Source organism: Leuciscus leuciscus (assembly GCF_965113295.1).
Source record: "Leuciscus leuciscus genome assembly, chromosome: 1".
Classification (NCBI taxonomy): Eukaryota; Metazoa; Chordata; class Actinopteri; order Cypriniformes; family Leuciscidae; genus Leuciscus; species Leuciscus leuciscus.
The window spans coordinates 76,245,877-76,267,240 of NC_138725.1; the positions used below are offsets into that span (position 1 = coordinate 76,245,877).

Genomic DNA, 21,364 nt, shown 5'->3' on the forward strand with positions numbered 1-21,364 from the left:
CAGATCTAAAACTTTTGACCAGTAGTGTGTATATATATAAATATAAATTACATTTATTTATTTAGTCTCGTCTTAAAAAAAAACTCTAATATTGTTAAATATATTACAATTTAAAACAGCTGTTTTCTATTTTAATATATTGTCAAATATAATTTATTGAATGTATAAATGTAGTTTAATGTATCAAATATAATGTCACATGATCCTTCAGAAATCATTCTTATATGAGGATTTGCTGCTTAAGAAACATTTATTACAACACATATCCATATTGAAAACCGTTATGTAAAAAAAAAAAAAAAACAGATTCTTTGATGAATAGAAAGTTCAAAAGAACAGCATTTATTTGCAAAACTACGATTCATCCAGTCATTAAACAAGTGAAGTTTCTATGAGCGAGTCATTGAATAATCTTCAAATCAATTAATCATTTTTAAATTGATTGCGGCAATTAACATTTTATCAGAACCTCCTGAAAATTACATGCAAAGAATCATGATCTGTGTTTGAAACACACACACACACACACACACACACACACACACACACACACACACACACACACACACACACACACACACACACACACACACACACACACACACACACACACACACACACAAAATCACGATTCTCAATTTATCCAGAATCGTGCAGGTCTAATATGAACACACACACTATCGGTCAATTATTATTTATTTTTTTAAAGAAATAATGATAAACACAAACTAATGTGTCTCTTTTCATGTAGGATAAAGAACCGAGAGGCATCATCCCTCTGGAAAACCTCAGCATTCGTGAAGTGGAGGACAAGAAACCGGTAAAACGTCTTTTCCTGCAGTTTAAACTCCATTTATCTGGAGACAATCTGATGAATTTACTCTGTTTGCATGATGATCTTTTACCTTGAGAGAACTCAACACTTGTCGTGCATTACAATAACACATACATATGATAGTGTGCTAGAAGTAGTAAATCAGATTATATTGGGAATCGAGGGGCTAAAGATGTCCGGATACAGAGACACATTATTAGAAAGTGATGGATTTAGCCTGATTCTGACACTCTTCTACACCTGACATCACTGTGAGAAACACTGTGTCTCCCTCTAGTGGTCAGACGTGTGATGGTCTGCCTGTGTTTGCTTCTCAGAACTGCTTTGAGCTCTTCATCCCGGATAATAAGGATCAGGTGATCAAGGCGTGCAAGACCGAGGCTGACGGACGCGTGGTCGAGGGGAATCACACGTTCTACCGCATCTCTGCTCCCACCGTTGAGGAGAAGGACGAGTGGATGAACAGCATCAAGTGAGTGTTGATATGCTGAGTGAAGGCATGTTCTGCTTTAAATACACACACACAAACCGAGGGGCCAGTATTGAGTATAATCCAGAATATTTATTTTGGGTCAGGTCCAGATAATGGTTAAATATCCCTGTTTTATTACACAGTTCACTGGAGACTCTCTCTTGTTTCTGATTGGTCAGTTGCAACATTGTGGAGGCAAATATTTCTCTAGTCACAAAACTGTATAATTTGACCAGTGTCCGATTCAAGTGATATCCTACATATCTGTGCTAGTTTCATGGTTATCATCTCACTCCACTCTCTTTTTCTGATAAATGTCAATATTTAATGTCCATTTAAGTCGTAAAATGTAAGTTTATTTTGTAACTATGGTCATCTGGCAGTACATCATTCCTGACTTGATCTATGACCATTATGCCTTATTTCAAGACACATTTATTTCTATAGCGCTTTATACAATACAGTACAGCTCAGTTCAGTTTTGTTTGAATCTGTCAGTGAAGTCAAATCAATAACATTATTGGATATCAACTGTCTTTTAAACTCCGACCTATTATTATGCTGTTTTCAAGGTTCCTAATTTTGTTTTGGAGGTCTCTACAACTCTACAAGAGGTTTACATGTTCTGATTGGTCAGATGGCCCAGTCTGTTGTGATTGGTCTACTCTGCTCTGATTGGTCAGATGGCCCAGTCTGTTGTGATTGGTCTACTCTGCTCTGATTGGTCAGATGGTCCAGTTTGTTGTGATTGGTCTACTCTGCTCTGATTGGTCAGATGGCCCAGTCTGTTGTGATTGGTCTACTCTGCTCTGATTGGTCAGATGGTCCAGTTTGTTGTGATTGGTCTACTCTGCTCTGATTGGTCAGATGGTCCAGTTTGTTGTGATTGGTCTACTCTGCTCTGATTGGTCAGATGGTCCAGTTTGTTGTGATTGGTCTACTCTGCTCTGATTGGTCAGATGACCCAGTCTGTTGTGATTGGTCTACTCTGCTCTGATTGGTCAGATGACCCAGTCTGTTGTGATTGGTCTACTCTGCTCTGATTGGTCAGATGACCCAGTCTGTTGTGATTGGTCTACTCTGCTCTGATTGGTCAGATGACCCAGTCTGTTGTGATTGGCCTGGTGTGAACCCAAGTCCTTCAGGTCTCAGCTACAAATACAGTCTTTGAGGGTTAAAGTAGAGTTTGTTCACCAGCAGCCAATGACGAACATCTATGGCTTTATGCTAATTTCTTACAAACCTATGCAGGAAGTAAGACTGGCGTTACCGATGACTCTTGTCAGCAGTTCAGAATTGATTCTCTCTTTCAGGACACAATTTAATTTGTCGTACAATTTGATCTTTAAAACTTTGCGGACCTTTTACATTCACTATATTACACACTGCATGAAAGGTGACATCTGGAGAAAAGTTTTTCCTAATATTGTTCCTCTTCATCTCCAGAGCGGCCATCAGCAGAGATCCTTTCTACGAGATGCTGGCGGCGAGGAAGAAGAAGGTGTCGTCTGTGAAGAGGCACTAGAGCTGCTCAGGTGTTACAGATTCAGGACTACTGGAGACAGTTGAGCTGTGAAGAGTCGAACACAACCCCCAACACCACCGAGACCAGCGAGGTCAAACCTGGCTCCACTCTTTTTAAACGTCTTCTTGCTCAGCTCAAGCTCAAGCGCGTGTGTGTGTGTGTGTGTGTGTGTGTGTGTGTGTGTGCGTGTGTGTTGGAAGGAAGTCAGTGGGATTTTTAACTGGCTAATGCTTCCTTGAAACCCCCAAAGAGAACATTTTTCCTCACGCTTAACCAAAATACGCTCTTTCTCTCTCTCTCTCTCTCTCTCTCTCTCTCTCTCTCTCTCTCTCTCTCTCTCTCTCTCTCTCTCTCTCTCTCTCTCTCTCTCTCCCTCTCGTCTCTCTCTCTCTCTCTCACTCCTCTCTCTCTCTCTCCCTCTCGTCTCTCTCTTGCACACGCACGCACTTGCATTATCTGAAATCAGCAGGTCTGACAGAATGTGGAAAACCAAACGAAAGTTCCTACGTGCGTCAGAAAAAAAGGAAGATTTCCTTTGTGCTATGAAATGTACAGGCAATAAGTGTATTTTTACATTTTGTATCGTGTGCACAAAAAAAGCGGCTTAGTCCTCAGAGGTTTATTTGTGTATTTAAATGTAAAAAAAACATGTTCAAAAGAAACGTCTATTATTTGCGACAGAAAAGGAAAAGGGTGGTGAAAATCACCCTAGATGCGTTTCGGCCCCCGACGGGAAACGGCTCCGTGGGAATTAGTTTGTTTTCTTGGCAGCGTTTCATGCGGATATGGTGTGTTGTTGTGAAGCTGCTGCAGTGTATCGGTGGCCAGCTAAGGATTCTGGGATATCGTCATTACAAGGATATCAAGCATTGGTACTACCTCTCAGACAAAGACGGGACGGTAAATGTTTTTATTTTCCACAAGGTCTTTTAACCCAGAAGACCTCCCAATAAAACGCTTATCATAAAACGAGTAAATGTGCCTAACAACAGTTGAAAGCCCTCGGGATATGCTCCAGTGCCTGCTCGCGTTTCTCTATCTCGTCTAGCAGTTATTCTACACGCTAAATATTCAATCTAAGCAGTATTGGTTTAATTTATCAAAGATGTACATACTTTAGTGTATAGAGAATATTGGTTTCCATTTTATAAATGTGTGTACTGTGTGTAGCAGTATTGTACTAGTTGAGTGCCATTTTCTTTCTTTTCATTATTTTTTTTTTTTATTATGATGATTATTTGGATTTTCTGGAGGTCGATACCATCGTTAGTGGTAGCCGGATCATGCTGAAATAAAGATGTTATAGCAGATGTGCTTGTGTTTTGTCTGATTCAGTCACATAAGCTTTGAGATCAGCTGTTTTTCTCTCCTCAAAAGATTGCAGATTGCAGTCGCTCACTTAAAATATGAGCATAATTCATACGCAGTATATGAGAAGCACCAGCAGGTGGCGTCATCAGGACATCTGTGCTACTATTCCGGCTCTGATGGATAGATGTGGGGTATTCAGTGAGTTTAATTGGTAACACAGTGTCCTTGTTGCATGTGTTACATGTACTTACCATAGTAATAATAGTAAATTATGCATAATTATATGCAACTTACCCTCAACCAAACCCTAATCCTATAGTAAGCACATGTAGTTGATTATTAAAACTCAGTACTTTACGCTGTAACATTGACACCTTAAAATAAAGTGTAACCCTTTGTCCGTGTTACAGTGTAATTATACATTTATTGCAATTATGCAAGTTCTGAGTAATGTTAAAGGAGTAATTTCCTGATAAGTTACTCACCCCAGTGTCATCCAAGATGTTCATGTCTTTCTTTCTTCCGTGGAAAAGAAATTACGTTTTCTGAGGAAAACGTTTCAGGATTTTTCTTCACACTTCAACGGAAACCAAATTGTTGAAGTCCAAATCAATGCCGCTTCAAAGGGCTCTGCAGGATCCCAGCTGAGGAACGGGATCTTATCTAGCGAAACGATCGGCCATTTTCCAAAAAAGATAAACATTTATATTCTGTGATGCGCCAGGCATTGCATCATCGCGTTGGAAAGGTCACGTCATCTTTCTAAGTTATTTGCCTGTGTACTCCGGTTCAAAAAGGCAGGGAAGGGCGAAAAATTCCATCTCATTTTCTCCTCCAACTTCAAAATCGTCCGACATCTTTGTTTTAATTTATTATTATTATTATTTAATTTTTTCCGTGACCTTTCCAGCGTGATTACATAATACGTGGCACATCTCAGAGATGGTACAAGACAAGCATATGTGGTTAAAAAGTATATATATATACACTCAAAAAAAAAAAGCTGTTGAACGAACTTGATTAAATTAAGGAAACCTTTTCCTCGAAAATGAATTACATTTTTCCAACAAAATCTAATTTGTTGGAAATGATTTGTTGTAATCTTGTTGTATGAACTTAAATTAATTTAGTCATTCCTGCTAGATAAAGTTTTGTCAGGTTAACTACAATTAATCTTTACTCGGCCTAAAATCACCAACATTATAATTTTAGCTAATTTGACTCTACAGTTATTTCCAATGATTAGTCACTAGTGTTCAATTAATTAAAACCTCTTTTTACATAGTAATATAGAATATTACTTCTGCAAGTCTGCGAGTGAGGTTTAATGCATGTATAGTGTATACTGAGTGCCCACAGCCCTAAACTAAACACAGTCGCCACTCTGCTGCATTATGGTAACCACACAAATTCAAAAACATTACAGAAAGTCCTCCAAATTTCTAACATAACTGAATATTAAAGACTAACAACATCTTTCCATTTACAGAAAAACACATAATCCCTAAATTTACCCTCCTTATGCAGTCCCTTGCAAAGCATGCTGGGAATTTTTTTTTAAATGGCCGATCGTTTCGCTAGATAAGACCCTATTCCTCAGCTGGGATCGTGCAGAGCCCTTTGAAACTGCATTGATTTGGACTTCAACAATTTGGTTGCCATTGAAGTCCATTGTGTGGAGAAAAATCCTGAAATGTTTTCCTCAGAAAACGTAATTTCTTTTCCACGGAAGAAAGAAAGACATGGACATCTTGGATGACATTGGAGTGAGTAAATTCTCAGGAAATGTTCATTTTGACTCAATTAATCCTTTACTTAACCCTATTCCTAACCCAGTACATGTTGTTAGTTGCATAACATCATGAATTATTTACTGTTATGGGGAGAAATGTTGTTTTGGGAAAAGCTTTACATTTCCTTGTGTTCTCTTACTTCCTGGTCACACCAGTCTCAACACAGTTGCGACACAATTTACAGAAAACTGTGTCATATATATTTAAAGACTTTTATGGACTACTACTTATCAATACTCTCAACGGCCAGTCAGCCAGCTGAGATAATTTCCTCATGACACACTCTTATTGTAAACACACACACACACACACTCTGTTAGCTCTCCTGATAACACTCTCTCAGGGAACAGAGGGCCGTTTGACATTTTCCAGAAATGAGAGAGTGATAGAGAGAACACAGCATAGCAATGAAATGAAACCAGAAGGAATGCTTTTTGTTTTGGTAATTTTACGCCTAGTTTTGGGAAGCGTGAACACGTGAGAACACAGTGTGTCTTCAGCCAAGGGCCTTTTAACAAACCGGACAAGTGAACAATAGATGTGCTGGAACACTCAGTCATTTTTCTGTTGTGGAACTCGACCTGCCATTCAGTACTGGACATCTACATATTATTTTAAGGCAAAAAAATAAAAAATAAATAGTCATATGAAATGTGAGATCTGATAATGTGTAAAATATATATATATATTTTTAAGTTTCAGAGGAAGACAATTGCTGAGTTCAGAATCACTCTTATATAGCAGAAATAGTTAAAAGTATTATGCAATTTTTTTTTTTTTTTTTTTTTTATGAGATCATTTGCTGAATTTGAAGCCATGTACTAGTGTACTATACTCTGAGGAAAAAGAATCATGGAGTACGAGTAGTATGCGGTTCCTAATTCAGCAAGTGTCTATCTCTATGCACAGCTGCACTACTTCCTGAACTTCAGCCAGCTCTTTGTTTCCTGTCTGCCATTATTGGACAAACTGATTCATCCAGGTGTGCCTGACCTCGGTAACAATAATCAGACACACCTGGATGAATCAGTTTGTCCAATAATGGCAGACAGGAAACAAAGAGCTGGCTGATGTTCAGGAAGTAGTGCAGCTGTGCATAAAGCCTCAGGTAACGAGTCACATGACAGGTTACAGTGCCTTCACTGTGCTGTGATTGGATGATCACTCTCAATGGTTTATGTATATGGTCAAACTAGTACAAATAAACAACTGACCCACTGAAAATCACTTATGGTCACTTCTAAATTGAAATGACTTGAAACATTGATCACCTGAATTTCATGGATTAAAAGCTTAAGAAATCAATTCAAGCCGCCATCATCAATATTCTTGCAGACAGTGATTTAATGACTAATCCCATTCAGAAACATAATATATTCCTTTATATCTAGTGGCACTGCTGTATGTCTTACCTATTGTCGAGATGTTATGAAGATGTGTTAATATTTATAACTAAAATACTCATGGGTTGCACTTTATTTTACAGTATGCACTTACTGTGTACTTACCTTAGAAAGTACAGGGTAACATAAGGTAACTAGGCTAAATGGGTTACGGTTAGTTTTAGGGGTAGGTTCAGGGTTAGTACCTGGTTATTACCCAATTAGTGTAATTACTGTAAGTACATCATATGTACAGTACATCAGAAACAGGACTGTAAAATAAAGTGCAAACAAAATTTGCATACCAAACCAAGTTAATATATATATTTTTAATATGAAATGTACTGCATGCATGTTTACGAAAACAACACACACAAAAAGAAAAAACTGTATGCATTTGTTCTCTTATTATTTTTAACATACATGTCGATTATTGTTTGTGTCTATAATATCAACTAAAATTGACAGGTTTTAAAAATTAGAATGCATATAAATACATTTATTTATATATATAGACACACACACACATATTGATATAGCCTATATTTATAAGTAGCCTGCATTAATGAGACTTTACAGTCAGTAAAGTTACCATAATAGTGAGTGATGCTTGCTTGAACAGGACTAATGAAGCGTGTAAACAAGTACATGCGGTATATCCAGCTCACTTAAATATGCATCATCAGTGCCCGAATTCAGTGAGGGTTTCCTTGTCCTGGATGGGAAACTGGGCGGCAGCCAGCACACATTATTACTGTACGTGCCAGCATACTGGAAACACCGAGCAGTCGAGGCTCGCTTACACTAGCGTGCGTTTGGTGTCTCATGCTGGAGTGAAGACAGATCATCTCTGAGCTTGCGGGATTCCTCATCCTCTCTCCTAAACGGATCCATGTGTAAACTCACAGACTGCCAGTTAAACAGCCCGTTTCCCAGAAGAGAGAGCTCCTCCCGGCCTCGCGCTCGCACACACACACACACACTCCTGCCTGATTCAGCAACAACCAATCATACCACACGGAGAGAGAGAGAGACTCTGCTGTAGAGATATTATTGTAGGACAAGAAACACAGTGTTTCATTCTACACTGGGTGTATTGTGGGAATAACAATAAAGATGCAGCCACAGCCAGAGTTTCTTGGAAACCCAGGACATAAAAAGTTCACAGTGAGGAGGTTTATGATACCTGGCGAGAGCTAGCCGCTAGCCGTTAGCATTAGCATTCTTCTCAATGGCAGTTGCTATAGCCTTTATGCTCATGGGCGCTTACCACTGGATACACTTGTTTTAAAAGAAGTCACATCACTTGAAAAACATCTAATACAATGTAATAAAGTGTTTGAAATGTAGGCCCTGTATGTTATTTGTGTGTGTATTTCATCAAAATATATATTTATTTTGAATGGCATCAACAGATCAATGCTTTTTGGAGTTAAATGTAAAAGTTCATGAAATCTTCCTTATTGCAGCCTTAAGTTTACCAGAAATGCACATGTACTTCATGTTTATGATGAGAAATGACTTCTTGGCAAGAATTATTGCTCTGTTTTGACCTACATCTAACCTATAAACCTATGATCGGAAGGTAATGTGGAGCCATTAAAACCCAATAAATCCTAAATATATCGTATCATTTGAACATCTAAGCCATATGTCTATAATGACTTTAGAAATCCAATAAAAATCAATGCAATATGTTGAAACAGTTGAGATCATTCAGCAGTAAAAAATATGTGAATAAAACACTGGATATTTTGTTAAACTACTGGATTAAAAACAATTTATAGTAATGGTCCAGAAAGATTAAAAGCAGAAACATACAGTTTGATTTATTTATTATTATTTTGTTTTTTAAAGCATTTTGATTATTTAATTATTTTAAATTAGGTTCTTTAAGTTGTAGATAAAATTGTTCTAGTTGCATCATGCAAAACTTACCAGGTTTACTGATATTTGATATTGATATATCTTGAATCCTCAACGTCTGTCATCAACATTTAAATCCTGTAAACCTGGTAAAAATATGTAAATAAATGTGAATATTAGGCAGATCAATATTATTGTTGAATATTAAGTAACCAACTAAGCAAGCCAGAAGCCAGAGGTGAAAAAGGTGACAAAGGCAAAAGAAATGAAATGTAAACATGAGAATGAAATGCTTCTTTAAGACTGTAAAAGTAAACAAAGGCTTTTTCTCTCAACTCCAACAAAGGTGACCAAGAGTAGAAAAGGCCAGGCAGAGTTGGTCACACTGGAACAGATTGTTCTGTGTTTCTCAACTGAGAGACTTGGCGTGCTTCCAGAGGAGTTTCCTCTTGGCCGATAACCCTCTTTCATGTACAGGGAACAGGGAAGTGTCCCGAGATAGCAGGCCTCAGCCTGCTTCAGTTCTCTGGAATTTGAGCTCAAAAGATGTTCAGAGGAATAAAAGAGTTGCACATGCAGCCAGGCAGGGCAATATGAGTGAACTGGGTGTCAGATTCCTTCTTGTTGAACACTGCTGTACTGTTAATTCTCACTGGCTGAGAAGAGAAGCATTCGTGCAAACAGAAACGATGAGAAGAAGTCCAGAGTCCAGCAGGGAACAGTCGCACCTCTGAGAGTTTCAGACCACCAGGGCATCTGTAGGGTCTGGCCGAAACCTGCTCTGTGGTATTCAAATACTGCGCCCTAAGGGGCTGTTTACACAACACCTTTTCCAACTAAAAACGGAAAACGTTTTATGCGTTTTGGCCGTTGGGCGCCTGAAAATGCAAACTTTTGAAAACCGTTTTCAAAGTGCAAGTTTTTGAGAACGGTCTCCGTGTAAACAACAAAAACGTGAATCTCTGAAGACGATGACGTCATGCTCATGCGTATCACGTGTTCAGTCTATAGTGTTTCATCGCCATCTACTGGCCTGGCAGCAGAATACAGCGTTTTTAGCCGTTTTCGCGGATCCGTGTGAATGGGGATCGTTTTAACAATGGTGTCTGTACGTGGAAAACTCAATTTTAAGCGCATCGTTGTCGTGTAAACGTACCCTAAGTCTCACAATTGATTGTTTAGCATTAGCATGTTGATAAGCTAGCTATATAGCAAATCTCATCTGCGTGATTTGGTGTGTTCAAGTCCTCCTGGGAAGTTCGTACGTACGAGTCGTGTTTATGACGGCAGGTGCGTTCAAGTCACTTTCGTCGGAGTAAGATGGCGGTGTAAATTATCTTAATTCAATTAATATATGAAGCCGCTGCAAACTTTATCGTAACAAAGGGGAAAAATGTGTTTTCTTTTGAATCCCCATGTGCAAGAATGTGAATAAGGGCAGAAGTCAATGTAAAATTAGTTATTTTATGCATTGTTTGTACTCTACAAATTAGCTCTTATATTCGAGTACAAGTGCACAGTGCAATAAAAAGATACATAACAGCTTGTCCCTTATATTGTGATCTCACATAGCATAATATTTTAGTCCATACAGGGAGACATTCTTACATTAATTAACACCAGATCTATGACGTTGAATGCTCGTAGTTTCTTTTGCGCTTTATTTATATATCTGTCTCTCTATCTGTCTCTATCACATTGTATTGTGCAAACATGTTTACAGCAAGGACTCAGGACTCTACAGTGTTTTCTTATGGAAAAGGAAATACGTCTCCGTTTTTCAGATGTTTAAACACTACAGATTCTTTCCAGATGAAGTGCTCTCTCCTAAATCACACATGAAGTGAACTTCCAAAACTATGGCCTTCACCTTCTCCTTCCGTCATCTTTACAACAGAAAGTCTGAATGTCTTGTGTCTTTGGCTGATCCTGAAGAGCTGGATCTGCTGGATCTGCTGGTTCAGGTGTGATGGATTAAGGATTGGAGCTGAACTCTCCAGAGGGTCCACAGCGGGTCCCATATCTCAAGCTCACTATGTTCCCTCAATAAAGCCCATTACTGGAAAACTCTGGACTCCGGGAGAGCGAAGCGTGCCAGTTGGGATCGAGCCTGTCTTACAGGTTGGAAAATGTGGTTCATTTCCTTAATTATTTTGTTCGCTCAGTTCATGTAAACAAACAGGATTTGTTTTCCCTCACAGAAAACTGTCCTCACGGGGACCAAAGCATGTCCCACAAAATACAATAACTGGTATTATTATAGGGACATTTTGTTCCCACAATGTAGGCTTTAGCAGGAGCACACACACACTCACACACACACACACACACACACACACACACACACACACACACACACACACACACACACACACACACACACACACACACACACACACACACACACACACACACACACACACACACACACATTCTCTCTCAAACACACACACACATTCTCTCTCACACACAGCCACACACTAACACACACACACTCACACACAAACTCTCTCTCTCTCTCTCTCTCTCTCTCTCACACACACACACACACACACACACATTCTCTCTCAAACACACACACACACACACACACACACACACACACACACACACACACACACACACACACACACACACACACACACACACACATTCTCTCTCACACACAGCCACACACACACACACACACACACACACACACACACACACACACACACACACACATTCTCTCTCAAACACACACACACACACACACACACACACACACACACACACACACACACACACACACACACACAAACTCTCTCTCTCTCTCTCTTTCTCTCTCTCTCTCTCTCTCTCACACACACACACACACACACACACACACACACACGCATTACATCAGGTTAACACACACACACACACACACACACACACACACACACACACACACACACACACACACACACACACACACACTATCTCTCTCTCTCTCTCTCTCTCTCTCTCTCTCTCTCTCTCTCACACACACACGCATTACATCAGGTTAATGGTATTATACCATGCACAATAGTTTTAATGCAATCATTTATAATAATAGAACATAAAACCTAAAACTAAAAATAACATATTATAAAATATACAAGTAAAACTGAAAGTAAATAATGATGATGTGTTAATATGACCCGTCCTGCTCACTGTCAGTGGTTTTACGGCCCAGAAAGATCAACTAAAGGGTGATTTCTGCCTGATAGGAAAACCATGTTGACATTCCACTGATCGTAAATTATTAATGTTATATTGTTGATATTTTCTTTTTTTATTTATTTTTTTATATATATATATTTATTTATTTTCCTTCCTGGAACAACTTTAAACCGTTTTCTGTTTCCAAAAGGAAATGAGGAAAACTGATAGGAGTTCCCAACATGCAGTCAGGATACTTCCTTACAGTCAAGACAAGCATTATCATGTACAAATAATTCACACTGTCTGATGAAGTGTGTGGACAATTACAGGAGCTCATCGTAGGTGCATGTGTTTTCTTTTCCATGCCATTATGCCAATGAGCCTCTGCCACAAGGTTTTTTTTATATATATATATATTTTTATACAACAATATGTCATCACATGGCTTCAGTGAATCCGACTGGTTTCTTTTAATAAGCAGCTCACGGCCTCACCACCAGTCTCACGAGAAGGTTTTCCCCACACATGAATCATGATGAAACACAGATGTCTCGCGGGAAACCTCACTGAGATCTTATCACACACGAGCCTAAACGCTTATCAAGTTCGCGTGCAAAATATTTGACCTATCTGGATTATGAGGCTCAATAACTAATAATATGATCGACTGAACAGTGTTCCGAATGCGAACCATGCTTAAGGAAACAACGATTACTGGGGATTTTTATTTGCATGCAGAGAGCAATTCTACACCAAAACAAGGAAACAAGTGACTTTATTTTATTCGAAGTACATACTATTACAAACTGTTAATGCTGTAATATAATTATGGATCTGATAAAACAGGAATCCTACCATTTTCCCGGAAGTTTTTCTGCACACTGTGAATAATAAATAAAATGTTAGTTGCCTATGCATGATTTTCTTAAAGATACAGTGTGACTTAATAGGAGGCCTTTAGCTAAACATGTTTTAATGAAACACAAATTCAGTCATATAAGTACACTTTGGACAATATGGTACAGGTCACATGTTTTGAATATATCGGATAAAACAAACAATTCACACTTTTAAACAGTTAAAACGGCATTAGTTTGTTTTCTATTGTTATTTAGAAGTAAATTATTGTGGTAATCAAATGTAGGCCTACGTGTTTTACCATAACCAACTGAAACTTTCATTTCAAACATAAGCATTTAAATCAAAACAACAAATACAACTGGAAATAATACTTATGAATACTTAAACCATAAAGCTTTATGAAAGTGTGATATAAGTGGAAAATACTTCCTTCAATTACTTTCTTCTTCCTGCATATGTGTATCTTGGAATATGGCTATATATGTGTGAATATGTGCTATATGTATTTGTGTAGAATGGATAGATTACAGAATGCACAAATATGTGTAATATTAGATATCACCTCCCTTTACTAGAGAAATCTCAGAGAAGGAGAACTGGAAGCAGAACAGAAAATACTGAAGATTATGCGTTCCCGCGAAACTCCTACAAATTACCACCTCATTTCTCACTAAAAACTGTGAAATATCTTACAGTAACATCATCTTATCAAAAAAAATCCATTATGTTCCAACCTTTTACTCAACTCTTATCTTCCCTGACCCATATATCCCTCCATTATTCTGCAATAGACTGAGTGCTTTTACGAGATGAACTTGATAAGCGGCAGCTCATTCTCGGCCTCTGGTAAACTATAGCCTTGTTTAAATATAATAAAAACCCTTCCTGGATCTCATTACAATTATCAACATTACATATTTGCTCTGAGCAAATGCTATCTGGCGAGTGCACTGACTTATTATTAACACACTGTTCCCGCATAAGTCGCTCGTTCTGTGTTGATGCACACACACAGTTTTAAAGATGGCATCTGTGTGTGTATCTGGGTTAGCAGGAAAACTGAAACCAGAAACTCTTCTAGATGGCTGAAGACGATAACGATAATGATTCTGATACTGTTCCTCTGTTGTATTCTCTGTAAATAAGAACTATGACATCAGTTGTGTTTTAATTCCTTTCTATGCAAAACTCTGGAAAGTCCAGTGCAGTTTTTCCCTGTGAGGACGAGTGGAAAACCGTCCAGCAGATAGGCCTACACACACTCTATATTCTGTCCAGTTTCTAACGAGACGCGTCTCTTTCTGTTCCTTTTTCTCGGCCAGACTACCCATATTTTCATTGTAATTTTAGCTTACGTTTCTGCCTGAGGAGATTCAGCATTTTCAGTAAATGAGCTTCACCGCTCGCATGCTGTTGACTATTGTTTATGTGAAACCGCATTAGTCAAGGTGACTTATTTAATAATGTTTTTTATTTTTTTTATAATGAGTACTTATATGGCATGTTTGGGAAGTGTTCAAATAAATTTGGTAACACTTTACAAGAAGGTTCGTTATTTAACATTATTAACTATAGTTGAACATGAACTAAGAATGAACAATACATCTAAAGCAAGTTTTAACCTTTAACATTTACTTATAGTAAAATCAAAAGTTGTATTTGTTAACATCAGTTACTGCACTGTGAACTAACATGAACAGCTGTATTTTTATTAACTAACATTAACAAATATGAACAAATACTGTAACAAATGTATTGACCATCGTTAGTTTTAATTTTTAATACATGAACCTTATAGTAAAGTGTTACCATAAATTTGAATGAAAAGTACAAAGGATTTTTTTTTTCCTCAGAAACTGGAATTTCCTGATTTTTTTTATAGCATTTTGTGTCATTACCTATTAGGGTTATATTTATTGTATTTTTAAAATGTATAATATAGTCTTTCAGATATGATATAAATATATGCATATCATGTAAACACATGTTTATATTTAGCCTACGTAAACATGATTATTAGGCTACGCCTGCATTGTTTAAAATACATGCTTTGGGCAATTTTCATTATAATTAACGTTTCTAGCTAAAATAAAACGTGTGCTTTGTGCTATCCTGTTAACTTTACTATTACATATAGGCTTTATTTACTTATATAGTATCTTATAATAGTAATTTAAGCCGACAACATTAGCGTCCTCTTGTGGATAGATATGCGTATTCAGTCAGACTATCGTGTTCGCGTGTCAAGAGAGCTCACAAGTCGTGTTATACGAGTGTGTTGATGGACTCAAATGTGTTAAATACCGTACACTTTGTATACACTATATCATCTTAAACAGATCCTTTAACACGCATGCATGCACACATGGCGCGAATTTGTGCCCGAAGACTCGTGGAGAATTCGAAATTCGAAATATCACTGTTACTAGGAAACGCTGTTCATCAACAAAGGGGAGGTGTGTTGTGTCAGGGAATACGTTTACAGTAAGACAGTATATCTGGAAGAGTAGAGAGAGAGAGAGAGGGAGAGGGGGAGGGGAAGAGCATGTTAAGTACCAGGAATAGTATTACTGACAACCTACCCTTACTGGAAGAGCCCTGGGCGGAGCCAAACTAGAACATGACGAGGAGGCCACTACAAATAACACAGGAGTTCAGCACACCAGCGAAGAGAAACACTAACTTCTCTTAGCGAGACACGAGTTGAGTTGAGCAGCGAGAGAGAGAGAGAGAGAGAGACTTACTAGCCTACTGTGGATATTACAAACAGTTCTCATCTATCTAAAGAGACTCAAAGGTAAGAGAGGTTTTCAGAATATACTCTTGGTAAACTAATCAGAGTGCCAGCTCTGACTTTATTTTTATTGGCTTAACTTAATAACTCCTTAATAGCTAATAGCACAATACTTAGGTTACACTTTATTGGTAACACTTTATTTGACCATGTCATAATGTTGTATGTAACGTTAGTTGTAATAACTATAAATTGTGCATTATTACATTCAACTAACCATAAACTAATCCAAACCCTAATCCTAACCCTATAGTAAGTACATATAGTTCGTTAATATTACTCAGTACTTACAGTGTAACCCTTTATTTTAAGGTGTTCGTGTTACAGTGTAAAATACATGAGTAATAATAATTAACTATATGTACTTACTTTAAGGTTTGGTTTAGGGTTAGTTGCATGTAATTATACATAATTTATAGTTTATAGTAACTACATGTAACATGTGTACACTGTAAAATAAAGTGTTACCAACACTTATGTTCAGCCAATATAAGGAGTAAGAGCTATTAGCCTATTAGCTAATTATTTTTACATTTTGTCCAATATTTTTTGTACTTGGATAAGTTGGGTATCTTTACTACATGTACTCCAATCTGCAATGATAGAACAGTTTAAAATGTCTTGGTTTGATGACTGGCTTCAAACCCCTACCCCATTGACTCATTGAACGTGTGTTTCCTGTGGTACTCATCAAAGTCTTTCTCCACAGGCTCCTGCTACTCGCTTTGAGAGACTCACGCCATGGTATCCCACAGCAAGTTTGACAACGCAATGAGCAGCAGCCTTTTTGACGCAAGCATGCGGCTGCCGTCTCACCGTTACAAAACCTTCAGCTCCAAGCTGCAATACCAGATGGTGCAACACGCCATCCGAATGCTCCAGGAGAGTGGCTTCTACTGGGGGTCCATCAGCGGAAAAGAGGCCAACCACCTGCTGAACTCGGAGACTAGCGGGACCTTTCTGGTCAGGGACAGTTCGGACAACCGGCACTTCTTCACGCTTAGCGTCAAGACCGAGTCGGGCACCAAGAACTTGCGGGTTCAGTGCGACAACAAGTCCTTTTTCCTGCAGACGGACTCCAAGAGCGCGCAGTCCGTGCCACGCTTCGACTGCGTGTTGAAGCTCGTCCATCACTACATGCCCTCGCCCAAAAGCAACCTGTCAATTGGAAACTCAAGAAGCGCGTACTACATCTACACAGGGGGGGAGAAGATCCCTCTGGAGCTCTTAAGACCCCTACCTTGCATAATGTCCTCCCTGCAACACCTCTGCAGGAAGACTGTGAATGGACATATAGAAGTTTCTGACAAGAGAGAGCAGCTGCCACAACAGCTCAAAGACTTCCTTCAAGAGTACGATGCTCCCATTTAAACAACTGCTAGCTGATAGAGATGCACTGATCTGTGAGCTACGGTGAATGAAGAAACGGGAAGCGATGAGGGAGCCGAAGCTAGTCGAGACCCAAAAGGTCGTTGGAGGCTTGATGGGCCAAAGAAGTATTGAACTGTTCATGAGTACATGGAGTTGGCGGGTACTGATGGATTCTCACGTGACTGATCTCCAAGCCTCGTTCTTGCCAGTGAATGGACATTTGTACTGTTCCCTCGCTTGTACCAGTGCCAGTATCTGTGGGCACCAATCACTGCCTCTGCACTGCCCTGAATCTGCAGGGAGAGACAGAAAGCCATTTAACCGAAACCAGCCGCCACCGCCTTCTTCCAAGTAAATATTTGTGCCTTTCAAGGGAAAAAGGAAGAAGTGAGTAACAGCATAGCACTGAGGCACAAGCTGTTGAGAAACGACTTCTGGCTGGGAACAAAAGAGTCAAAGCAGTTCGGATAAAACACACCAGGACTGAACATGTATAAAAAACGGACTTGTACTTGAAAGAGCGACACTTTGAAACAAAATGTGTGTGTGTTTGTAGAGTCGACGTGTGGGTTTTGTGTTTGTGTCGGGAGCAGTTTAAACGACACTGCTTGTCATTGAATGTATTAACATTACATGAGTGGTCTGTGTCTAAAAGATCACCCATGTTTCACCTTGTCATACAAAACACTGTTTACATATATGAAGATCGGTTATCTTTTGTAAGGACGTCTCAACCATGTTGGTGATGTTACGTATTTATATTTATATATGCAAAAAAGAACATTTCAATAATTTATTAAAGAGCACTATTTTTGTACAAATGAATTCCATGTCTTGGGTTTTTCATTTTTTCAAATGGTTGAACATGTTTAAAATAGTTGTAGATGAATCAGAACTGCCGGCGCCTATGATTCAGATTCCCGCAGCTCTTCTCCAGGAAGGGTTAAAGTTGATTCAGAGATATTCACTTTAGCGAGCGGGAATGATCCTCCCCCCGCTCTCTCCGACAAGGCTGTTCCAGTAAAACTTTGACTGATATGGGGAAGCTCAGGATTACAGTCAATGTTTTACTCAGTATTTAAAGGAACAACCTTGGACAAATGAGTAGATATAATATTCGAGGAGAGATAAGCGGTTATATTGCAATTAAAAGGTAATTACAAATGATAACATTTTATGGTTACACTTCATTTTAAGGTATCTTTTGTTACTCTGTAACTACATTTAAGTACTGAGTAAATATTAAGCAACTACATTTACTTAGTATTGGGTTAGAATTTGGTTTGGTTTAGTGTTAGTTGCATGTAATTATGCATAATTTAAAGTTATTACTACATGTAACAATGATACTAAAATAAAGTGTTACCCATTTTATTTTCGGGTTACACTTAAGTTCGATGGTCTACTTTAGACATTTTACTGACTATAAGTAACTTTGCATCTATCCCAACTTATTCAATCTTAATTTCTTTTTATATAAAGTACGTAATCAGATTATAACCACATTTTAAGCCCAAAAAGGTTACACAACATTAAACAGTCAATAGCTTGAACACCCTTTGAACTTCCTTTATTGTTACTATTCTCTAGCAATAGTACGTCATCAACTATGAAATAAAACAAAATGAATTATGTGGTGACTAAAACTTGTATTAAAATCTGGTTTACAGCCCATTTATATTTGTCTAGAAAACTCATTTCAAGCATTTAAGCTGAAGCCTTAAGATCAAAACTTACAATAAGAATCATTAATTCAGTCAAGTGTCCACAACTTTGACTAGTGTGTGTGTGTGTGTGTGTGTGTGTGTAGTAACAGCTGATCTCTTTATCTCTGAGTCTAGCTTTACTTGGTAGAGACTGTGACAAAAGGGAAGAGGTGTGACTGTTTCGAACTCTTTTGAACTTGAAGTCTGCTGGGAAACCAGTCAGATTTGTAAAGTCACGCTATGTGTATGTAATGTACTTATACAGCTGGGGAGTGTGTGTGAGGGGTTCGTCTGAGAATGTGAGTGTGATAGAGACTGATTGTATATTTGTGTGAGTAAGAGATGTATGTGACAATCAATGCATTGGCAGAATAAATATGTCACAATGAGGAAAAAAAATCCATTCGTATCAGAGTCACACCTTGATGAAGCTTTTAACGCTGACAATCAGTACACTTTTTTTTTTTTTTTTTTTTTTTTTAAACTGCACTACGGTGATTCATTCATGTTCAAACTCAAACTTGTGTTTTGGTTTCATGATGTGCTAAATTATCCCCTTCCAGAACTATTACAGAGTTTTGCAATAAAACACAAACCAAAAGCTTTAAGGTCACGCCCATGGAATTATCACACAAAATTACAAATCTCGAGTATTGGTCGAGAGGGGGGAAAAAAGAAAATTCACCACAGAGAAGTAAGGTGCTTCTGACAAACAGACAGCTCTGTACATTTTGTACTCACAACCCTTTGCCTCTTTCTTCTTCCTGCTACACTGACGTTTACAGTAAAGCGAGAAAACTACACACCTGTCTCACAACACATGAGAACAATGAGAGCTGTACCAAGGAAACAGTTTCACACCAGCCACACAAAGGCGTGCAACCACGCATGTGCAGAACAAACCTTTACCAGAGTTCAATGATAGTCAGCTGTTTGTCTGCAAATTCTCTCAGCTGTAAATACGCAGTGTTAGGGAAAGCTAGTTAAAAAGTAACTTATACTTCCTTAAAAGTAACTAATTATGTTACTTTTTATAGAATGTAATGTGTAAGATTACTTTTGCACTATTTTTAAACTTGCGTTACTCATTTGAAAAAGTAACTTAAAAGCAGAGCTGGGTAGCAACTGGTTACATGTAATCTGGATAAACGTAATCAGATTCCTAAAAGTACTTGTAATTACATTATATTACATTTTAAAATAATTTTTATCAGAATACAGTTACTTTTTTATTGATTACATGATTACATGTTATTCTCAGAACAGCAGTAAAATATTCATAATTCATTGATTCTCCCTGCTACTTATCTTTTATCTTTTAAATGTTCCTTTCTAAAACCACTACTGCTTGTAAACGTTCAGAAGGTCTTCAGGGTTTGTGGAATCGTAAACACTGACCAGGAAATATTCAGCCTATCGCTGAAAACTGAGAACTACGCAGCAATTGAACACTGAATTTAAAGAAATATGTGTTTTCTCAACACTGCATATCTAATCAACTCCTGATTCACACATTCATTATTATTTTATCAGTTTCAGTGTCAATTTAACCATGCATTAAGTCTTTGGAAGGCTTTGTACAAATTCAGTAATTTCATATTTACATGCAATTCAGGGATTCCCCAACTTATTTTGTCAGCTGAAATTTCTTTGACTTAATATATCTACTTGAAATACCCCCTGAGATTTTCATTTTGTAAGTTAGGTCAATCATAAAATTCAGTCAATAAAAATAACATAATTAAAAATAAAATTAAGTTCACGGTTCTCTGATGTCGTTTAATGGTCACATGACATGCAGGCAAACAAATAAAGAAAAGTAATCTTTTTTAGTATTGTTTTATTTTTATTTTTTATTATTTATTTTAATTAAAAAATATGATTTAATTACTTGATAGCTTTTCATTAAACTCACAAGCCCCCTACAGTGCTATTATTTTACTCAAATCAATGTAATAAACAAAAAAGTAATCTAAAAGTAATCCAAAAGTAGTCCGATTATATTACCTTAAATGTGTATTGTAATGGATTACGTTACTAACTACAATTTTTGTCTTGTAATTTGTAATCAGTAATAGATTACAATTTGTAAGTAATCTACCCAGCTCTGTTTAAAAGTAATGCGTTACTTTACTAGTTACTTGAGAAAAGTAATCTAATTACGTAACTCGAGTTACTTGTAATGCGTTACCCCAACACTGTCAATATGTGCTGTCAACAATGTGTTTGCTGCACCCTCATTGATAATAAAAAAAAAAAGAAATACCATGAAAGATA

General features: G+C 37.8%; 2 protein-coding genes and 1 long non-coding RNA gene across 6 annotated transcripts in view; 2 read left to right on the forward strand and 1 right to left on the reverse strand.

The window, feature by feature from the left end:
- The window catches only part of cyth1a (cytohesin 1a), a 73,431-nt gene extending 69,289 nt beyond the window's left edge, over positions 1–4,142 (forward strand). For all 4 annotated transcript variants that reach the window (XM_082186450.1, XM_082186448.1, XM_082186449.1 and 1 more), the window contains exons 11-13: positions 752–820; positions 1,153–1,307; positions 2,754–4,142. In XM_082186450.1, the coding sequence (XP_082042576.1) occupies positions 752–820; positions 1,153–1,307; positions 2,754–2,832 (303 nt within the window). In that variant the 3' untranslated portion in view covers positions 2,833–4,142. The remainder of the gene's footprint in view (positions 1–751; positions 821–1,152; positions 1,308–2,753) is intronic.
- LOC309513126 overlaps positions 1–21,364 on the reverse strand; it is a 284,332-nt gene that overhangs the window by 215,125 nt on the left and 47,843 nt on the right. The gene's annotated exons all lie outside the window — the stretch shown is intronic.
- socs3a (suppressor of cytokine signaling 3a) lies at positions 15,857–18,206 on the forward strand. The gene is made up of 2 exons (XM_082152888.1): positions 15,857–16,013; positions 16,720–18,206. Exon 2 carries the CDS (start codon positions 16,752–16,754, stop codon positions 17,379–17,381), a length of 630 nt encoding a protein of 209 aa, XP_082009014.1. The 5' UTR covers positions 15,857–16,013; positions 16,720–16,751; the 3' UTR covers positions 17,382–18,206.

Bases quoted from the DNA above. Each gene is read 5' to 3' on its own strand.
- socs3a (XM_082152888.1), top strand. From the start codon at position 16,752: ATGGTATCCCACAGCAAGTTTGACAACGCAATGAGCAGCAGCCTTTTT.